At 51.4% G+C, this 8,689-nt stretch overlaps 1 protein-coding gene across 1 annotated transcript in view; it reads left to right on the forward strand.

Moving 5' to 3' along the window:
* Positions 1-8,032, forward strand: part of ACTL8 (actin like 8) — a 39,622-nt gene extending 31,590 nt beyond the window's left edge. Inside the window, exons 2-3 of the mRNA XM_014569564.3 lie at positions 5,648-6,023; positions 6,684-8,032. Of these exons, the coding sequence (XP_014425050.2) occupies positions 5,658-6,023; positions 6,684-7,448 (1,131 nt within the window). The 5' untranslated portion in view covers positions 5,648-5,657 and the 3' untranslated portion in view covers positions 7,449-8,032. The remainder of the gene's footprint in view (positions 1-5,647; positions 6,024-6,683) is intronic.
* The last annotated feature ends 657 nt before the right edge of the window (positions 8,033-8,689 follow it).

Raw genomic sequence — 8,689 nt, forward strand, 5'->3', positions numbered from 1 at the left:
GATTCCCACAGGGCTGGATCCCTGATTAGTGTCAGATGCATCACGGGAGAAAGGGATTTTAAAAAGCTCTCGCCTGGCATTGGCACTGAAGCTGGTTCGGTGGTGTTGCTTTGAGCTGGCAGTGCTTGTGAACCAAGCAGATGAACACAGCACCTTCCATTCCATTCCTGTCCCCTCATGCTCTGCAAGCCTCTAGCCCAGTGGTTCCCAAACTTTGGCATCATGCCCCCTTGATTTGAGGAAACCCCCATGCCTCCAAAAAGCAGCAAACCTTGGGGGGGGGGGGGGGGGGTTGCCCTTTAAAGACCAGAGCAGGCATTGCCCTTTTAAGGCAGCCATTTTGAAAGTGTGCCTGGGATGTTCCATTCATTTTTTTTTTTACCAGATGGCCCAGGCTCTTTCTTGGGGGAGGGGGGCTGGGTTGCCTCATGACCCCTGGAATTTCTTCACATTCCCCAGGGGGGCATCCCCCCAGTTTGGGAACCTATGCTCTAGCCAGAGTGTCTGCTGGAGTCTTGCTTGCTTTGCCTGAACTTCATAGCACGGGCAGGCAAGAGGCATTCTGTGGGCTGGGTGTGGCTCACTAAGCCTTTTCATGCAGCCCAAGACCACAAGGCAAGCTCCCTGCCTGTTGCAGCTGGAGCCTACTTGGAGAGTAACCAGCCATTTAAGAGCACATGCCCCAGGCAGGGTGGGGGACTTGGCAGCATGCAAATGGGAGCTTTCATGATTGCACAATGTCCCCCCAGCCTAAGTTCCCCCACCACATGGGTGTACAGAGGACCACATGGTGGGAACCTCTAGCCATTTTGAGCAGCCTGGGGCTGCAGCAGGCAGGGAGCCTGAGTCCTCCTTAGGCTGCTGGCCAGGCACCCCCAAAGATGTGCACCTCCCAGCCAGAGCCTGCCTGTGCATCCCATGGCCTCCTGCTCCAATGCTCTGCACCTCCCTCCTGCAGGTCCAATCTCCCTCCCAGACCCTGTGTCCCCTCCTACATCCTACTCCCAGGCCAGAATCCTCTCCTGCACCCATACCCCTTCCTCCAATACCTTGCCCAGGGTCAAGGGGTTGACCCTAACACCCTCTTAGACTCCACCCTCTCCTGCTCCCTATACTTCCCCAGTTCCTTTCTCTACCCTGTCCCCATTCCAGACCCTGCACCCCCTCCATGACCACTTTCCAAAATCTGGAGGGGGGCATCAAATTATTGCCCACCCCAGTCATGGCACCATCTAACACTTTCTTAGGAGTTAAGCACCAGCTGCCTCTACCATGCATTGCCATCTAGTGGTCAGTCTTGGCCTCATGGTGGGGGGAGGGAGAAATTCAAAATAATACAAGTTTCTTTGGTCAGTGACCATGAAGCAAGAAATTGTCAGCCCCAGAAGTAGCGAGCTAACATTGTCCAAGTCAAAATGGACATCGAACAGCATGTAGGGAGAGCTGTCCTAGCATCTCTGCTTTAAAATAAAGCTCTTGTCTAGCTTTGCAACCAGAAATGAGTCTGTACAGGCCCTTTCCTGAATTCAATGTACCCGGATCCAGCTGAACTGCAACACATGCTGATGTGGCTGCCAAGACTCCATGATCCCAAGCTATTGCACTGCTGTGATGAAAATGTGGCCCCAGTGAGATCTTCTAGCAGACACCTTATTGACAACTTGATGAGGCTCCTCAGGAAATCACATTTCCAAAATTCAGCCAGCCAGGTCGAACACTTGACCTGAAAGCAAATCTAGCCATGACTAGAATACTCCTCTTCAGATCATCGAACGTTTTCTGTTGCTATCGCAACCGGGCACTGAGGTTTTTAGGTTGCTTTTAACTTCGATATGGCCAATTGGGAGTGTTTGCAAAACAGCAGAAAGCTCTATGGGCAGGCATCTCATACCTGCTATTCCCTGGATTCCAAACAATCTCCATAGACTGACTCACAGCTGTCCTCAGTTTCATCCTGCCAAAGCTGTAGCTGTATCAAATTTTTCAGCTCCTTGGCAGTTACCCAAAAAATCACTTCCTTGTTTTGAAGCAATGTTGTGTCTTGATTTCAAGCAAGCATTTCTTAAAGTTAAAATTCAAGTCCCCTGTAACATCCACACAGCTCGAATGCTCAAATTCTTTTAAATCTGGCAAAACTATTCATTTTGGCTGTTGCCAAATTGCTTAGTCAAAATGTGCATATTTTCGTGAGCTGAGGCTTTCTGCCTGTAGGGCTCCCTAGCGAATGGGTAAGTAATCCAACCTGCAAGCCCTAATCTCCTTGCAAGTACTGGCCCTTGGCATATCGACAGGTACCAGAGACCGTTCTAAATACTTAATCTTTCCCCGTCATGTAGCCCATCTTCCAAAGCCAATCTCCTCTTGCCGTGAATTGCTGTTGAATTTGTGACTGCTTATCGTCACAGCCTTGTTCAAATATCTCTGAGCTGACTTTCCCTGCCCTGCTTTGCTAATTAAACACCATTTCCGGCACCTCTTCATCTCTTGCACATGCCCGAGACAAGGTGAGTGAATTAATCTTATTGGACCAACTTCCATCAGTGAGACGTGCATTTAAACTTGCTGAGTGGCTTTCCCGGCCTTGATGGCTCTAAGCATCAATGGCTCTAAGCATCAAAGCTAATACAGGTTGAATGATCTTGCACAGGATAACCGGTTCCAAGGTGAAGGGGACCGTCAATGCCTCTGCAGTTACAGGCCAAGGGCTGCAGGAGGAATGGTACATTTCCCTAAGCAGGAGGGGTCAGCAAAACACCTCCAAGTGGTGCAGAGCTAGCTGCCTGGCCCTGCCCCTTCCAGGAGGACAGCTGCCCCTCCCTCTTGCCCAGAGGCCCATGCAGGCTGATGCCCTTAGGGCCAGGGAAGGGGGGGCTTGAGGGGTAGGGGGCTCCAGGTTTGTGGGGGCCAGAATTGGGGTACAGGCTTGCTTCAGGCAGCTCCTGGCCAGTGCAGCAGGGCTAAGACAGGCTCCTTACCTGTCTGGGCTCCATGCCTGGCAGCTTTCGGGGTGTGGCAGGCACCTAGGGGAATCGGGAGGCTCCATGTGCTGCCCTTAAATTCCCATTGGTTGGTTCCTGGCCAATGGGAGTCAAGGACTGATGCTCAGGGCAGGGTAGCACAAAGCAGGGGGGTACCACGTAGAGCAGGACCTTCTGGCTGCTTCCTGGGCATAGGATGGGTGTGGACTACCCGCTTTACCCCCTGCAGCACCACCCCTAGGTTTCCAACAGCCCAATCAGCAAGTGACTAACTGCTAGGGTCCCTCTTCAATGAGGCATTCGGTCAGACACCTGGTCACCCTAATCTAGCTGCAGGGTTGGCATTGGTTATGGCACATGCTTGGCTGTGTACAAATTTCCCTGGGGGTGCAATTGATGGCAAGGCCTCTTCCAAACAAGAGCCTGGCCCCAGGGGCTGCCGACTAGCGGATGTTGGAATGGGGGCCAAAGAGCTGCCCTCAGACACCCTAGTTGGCTCTTGCCTGGACTTTGCTCTCCTCCGTAGCCTTGTCTGTTCCTGGCGTGGTCTGGCCGGCTGGCAGTCTTCCCTCCGTCAGAATCTTATTAGCTGTGTTTACATGGCAGGGATGTCAAGCGATTAATTTTTAATGGCTTGGTTTATTGCGTGTATGAATGGTTTAGTGAGTAATTTCCACATTTAAGTGATTAATTCCCCAGAGAGTGGAGGGACTGGTTAGCTTAACATTAATCAGGGCTTCAGCATGCCAAGGGGCCATCAATCAATCCTTGCTGCCAGAGAGTAATGTTAAAATACCTCCAAGGTACAGCGAGGTTAGGCAGCGCTTTAATTACTCTTCCCTCACTTCCAGCACTCGTCGGTCCCCACTATTGGCTTTGTTGCTTCTTCCCATGTGTGCCTTCCGGCCCCCCCTTTCCAACACGCAATCAGATGTTCATTAGGAAGCTGGCAATGGCATGTCAGATCCTACATAAGGTTCATGCTCCAAGGTCCATCCACCTGACAGAGCCGTGGCATTAAAATACCCCACTTCCCATAGCGGGTGCATACATTTACGGTCTTTGGTTCTAGCAAGGGCCAGGCTGAGGCGGCTGGAAGCTTCCTCCCCTCCTGCCTTGCTGCAGGGGCAGCTGCTCCTCCGGGCAAGAGCATAGTCTGTAGGGTCATGAGTTACTCCTCTTGCCCTGAGCTCAAAGGCTACAGCATTGCAAGTAACCAGTCTCTAGCAGTTGGTGCAAACTGAATAAGGCAGTTGAGTTTAGAAAGGGATTTAGTGGACCGCAAACTAAACGAGTCAGTGAGACACTGTTGCAAACATCATTGTGATGCATTAATAAATGTGAGCACGACACAAGGTCATTCTGCCGCTCTACTCTGCACTGATTAGGCCTCAATTGGAGCACGGTGTCCAGTTCTGGACACCATTTCAAGAAAGATGGAGAAGGTCCAGGGAAGAGCAACAAAAATGATGAAAGGTCTAGAGAACGTGACCTATGAAGGAAGACTGAAAGAACTGGGCTACCTTAGTTTGGAAAGGAGGACTGAAAGGGACATAATAGCAGTTTTCAAGTATCTGAAAGGGTGTCACAAGGAAGAGGGAGGAAAAATTGTTCTTTGGCCTCTGAGGATAGGCCAAGAAGCAATGGGCTTAAACAGCAGCAAAGGAGACTGAGGTTGGCCACTAGGAAACTTCCTGCCTGTCAGGGTGGCTAACACTGGAGTAAATTGCTTAAGGAGGTTGTGGACTATCACGGATGGTTTAGATGGTGCTTGGTTCTGCTGTGAGGGCAGAGGACTAGACTCTAACTCCATTCAGGTAATCTTAGAACACCAGAACTGGAAGGGACCTCGAAGTTAATCTTGGGGGTTCTGAGACCATGTTGACACTACAGTGAAGATGGCTGATGTTCCAGGGTTTGGTTGAGTGGGTCTGTACTAGATCCACTAAAACTCAGAGGGTGCCCCTGTCAGCACTAGTATTCCTGCTCCTCACAAGGAGTAAGGGAAACAGATGGAGGCAAAATCCAACATGGGCTTAGCTAGAGGAGCCCTTGAGAGGTTGGGGTATAACTAAAGCCCTTCACCAGGACAAGCTGAGGCTTCAGTCAACATGCCAGAAACATGAGTGCTAAGCTAGTTGGAAAACCTAGCTCTTACCACTGTCTGCCTTTAGTCACTGAGAAGGCCAGAATTAAGCCATAGGTGGGTCCCACCATGTAGCTCCTACAGATGCAGGACACTCAAGGATGTGGCATTTTGAATGACCTGAATGAAAACCACATCCCCCTAAATTCTGTCTCGAATGAACTTGCCTTGCCTGGGGTAGCTGGGGAAAAGAAGCAGCCTCCACTCGGACTTGGCCTGTAGCATTAAAAGCCTGTCCTTGAAGTGGCACTTGAGTTTAGTCTCTTAGCTGGCCATAGAGGCTGGAAATAGCATAGACATTTATATCTGCCAGTATTTGAGGGCTGCTCAAGTCCCCTTCCAAAAGCATCTGTTGAGCTTCCCCTTAAGGGTCCCTTTGTCTTCAGAAATACTTGGGTAATTATTCTCGGGTCTGACACAGATATAAACAATCCACATACTAGCTGCCAAAGTGCTGAGCAGCTCCCTAGCAGGGGCAGTTGACTGTGACTTAACAGCCTGGTCTCCCTTTCTCCTCGTTCAGACAAACCAAAATGGCCGAAGAAGAAACTGTCGCGCTCATCCTTGACAATGGTTCTGGGATGTGCAAAGCTGGCTTTGCTGGCGACGATGCCCCTCGTGCCGTGTTCCCCTCCATTGTTGGGCGCCCGAGGCACCAAGGGGTCATGGTTGGGATGGGGCAGAAGGACAACTATGTCGGGGATGAGGCCCAGAGCAAGAGAGGCATCCTGACCCTGAAGTACCCTATCGAACACGGCATCGTCACCAACTGGGATGACATGGAGAAAGTGTGGCACCACACCTTCTACAACGAGCTCCGTGTTGCCCCGGAAGAGCACCCTGTCCTGCTGACAGAAGCGCCCCTGAACCCCAAGGCCAACAGAGAGAAGATGACCCAGGTACAGTTGCAACTGTCTATCCTGTATGTGTCTTACTGTTCTACTCCTTGGCTCCAAAAAAGTGGCAGACCTGCCACTTCAGGGTCTGGCTGTCTCCTCTTCTTTGTCTTGATACTGAGTGTCCAGGGAACTAGTTCACCAGCACTTGCAGGGCTCTAACCAATTTTTCTAGAGGAAAAGTCTCACTATAAATTTAACTGGTAGATGGCCTGGGGCGGGAAGAAGAGCTAAACTTACGAAACCTCTCTGGACAAAGTCTATTGCAAAAGCTATTTAAGAAATACCTGGATGCCCATCACCACAGTGCCTGTGTGGTGTCTGCTGTACTGCACACCTCTTGCTGTTGACAGCAGAAGTCTCTTTAGGTCAAAGGGGAGACCAGTGTTTTGACTGAGCTCAGAACAGTCTAATCTGTGTGACTGGAGGGATCACGTGTTGACCTCTTCTGTGCCTCCCTTTGGGACATCTGGCATTGGCCACTGTTGGCAGACAGGATACTGGGCTAGATGGAAGGTTGGTCTGACCCAGTCTGGCTGTTATGTTCTGTAATCCTTGACGTTATCTAGAGTTAGCCCTGGCTAGCTCCAGATACAAGGGGGAGCCTTGGGTCACAGTGTGGATGGTGGTTCCTTCAGTGCAGTAAGTCTCATTTTCTCCTAGATCATGTTTGAGACCTTCAACTGCCCCGCCATGTATGTGGCCATCCAGGCTGTACTGGCTCTGTATGCCTCTGGACGTACCACCGGCATCGTGATGGACTCCGGGGATGGGGTGACCCACGCCGTGCCCATTTACGAAGGCTACGCGCTGCCTCACGCCATCCTGCGCTTGGACTTGGCCGGCCGGGACCTGACCGACTACCTCATGAAGATCCTGACGGAGCGGGGCTACAGCTTCACCACCACGGCCGAGAGGGAGATCGTGCGTGACGTCAAGGAGAAGCTGTGCTACGTCGCCCTGGACTTCGAGCAAGAGATGGCCACTGCTGCACTGTCTGCCTCTCTGGAGAAGAGCTACGAGCTTCCTGACGGGCAGGTGATCACCATTGGGAATGAGCGGTTCAGGTGTCCGGAGGCGCTCTTCCAGCCCGCCTTCCTGGGCATGGAGACCTGCGGCATTCACGAGAGCACCTTCAACGCGGTCATGAAGTGCGACATTGACATCCGCAAGGACCTCTACGCCAACACGGTGCTCTCCGGCGGCAGCACCATGTACGCCGGCATCGCAGACCGCCTGCAGAAGGAAATCGCCGCGCTGGCCCCCAGCACCATGAAGATCAAGATCATCGCCCCGGTGGAGCGCAAATTCTCCGTCTGGATCGGTGGCTCCATCCTGGCTTCCCTCTCTACCTTCCAGCAGGTGTGGATCAGCAAGCAGGAATACGACGAGGCCGGGCCAGCCATAGTTCACAGGAAATGCTTCTGAATCCTGTCACAAAACGTGCTGGGACAGTGTATTCCTTGCTGGGAGTGCTCCTTCCAAAACTTCCTAAGATGGCTTTAGACACATGCATTAGCTTGTATAAACCTAATTCAGTGATCACCTGTATAGGGACTTAGCGTGCACTTCTTACTGGTGATTCATCATGAGGGTGAAGTAAAATGTGAGGCTATGGATCTGTCACTAAGAGCACTCCATACTGTCCTTCTCGGGGCTAGAGATGAGATTAGATGTCTGGCTTTGACTCCATCTTGCAGCAGAGGGACTAATTATTCTATAACTCCTCTGTGGGGGCTGGCTGGGGAAACGTGAATTGCCACTGGTCTCGCTTCTGTACCAGTAGGGATTAAAGGGCCCGTTTGCTCTTTTTTCCCCCACCCAACTGTACCAACCAATAGTCTGAGTAGCCTCTAGCCCCGTGTCTCCTTGTGCAAGCTGCTGTAACCATTTGCTGTACTGATCGTTGGGAAGGCGTAAGTGTGTGTATTGGCTTGCAAAGTGGAGAATTGTAACATGCAGAGACAGTCCCCTGTGACAAGGGACATGTGCAGATTAAATACTTGAAGTGCTTTGCAGGACTGGTTTTCTTTTGGTAACCGATGGGATCTGCAAACATTGGAATTCTCACAAAGATCGCACCTTTGGTCCAAGGGCCTCCGGTTAGCCGTGCAATTGACATGCTCACTCTGCAGTGCCTGGGCAGGACTAAATGACTGACATTGCCTTGTTGCTGTGGCAGATCAGGGCATGCAGTCAGACTAGGGAGGGCTGTTTTGTCCTGACAACACCGCTTGCTTTTTAAGGAAACTCCAGTTTCCTATGGTGTTGTCTTGAAGTGTCAGTATCAGGGGCAGCCGCATTAGTCTGGATCCGCAAAAGCGATGGAGTCCTATAGCACCTTATAGACTGACAGATGTATTGGAGCATAAACTTTCATGGGCATCTGACAAAGTGGGTCTCTGCCCATGAAAGCTCGTGCTCCAATACATCTGTTAGCCTATAAGGTGCTACAGGATTCCTTGTCGCTCTCGTAATGTGGAGGCTAAACAGCATCTGGCTGTGCTAGAGGAGCATTTGGACAAGCCACTGCATGCGCTGTAGGCATGGGGAAACCCAGCATTGGAGGCTCTTACACTGTGCCGGGGCAAGCGTGGTGCAACTGCACCCCTGTCGCACTCCGAGGAATCTCCTAAAGCTGACGTGGAAGAGCTCTCCCATCGACTCCA

This window comes from Pelodiscus sinensis, chromosome 23 (genome assembly GCF_049634645.1).
Source record: "Pelodiscus sinensis isolate JC-2024 chromosome 23, ASM4963464v1, whole genome shotgun sequence".
NCBI classification, from domain to species: Eukaryota; Metazoa; Chordata; order Testudines; family Trionychidae; genus Pelodiscus; species Pelodiscus sinensis.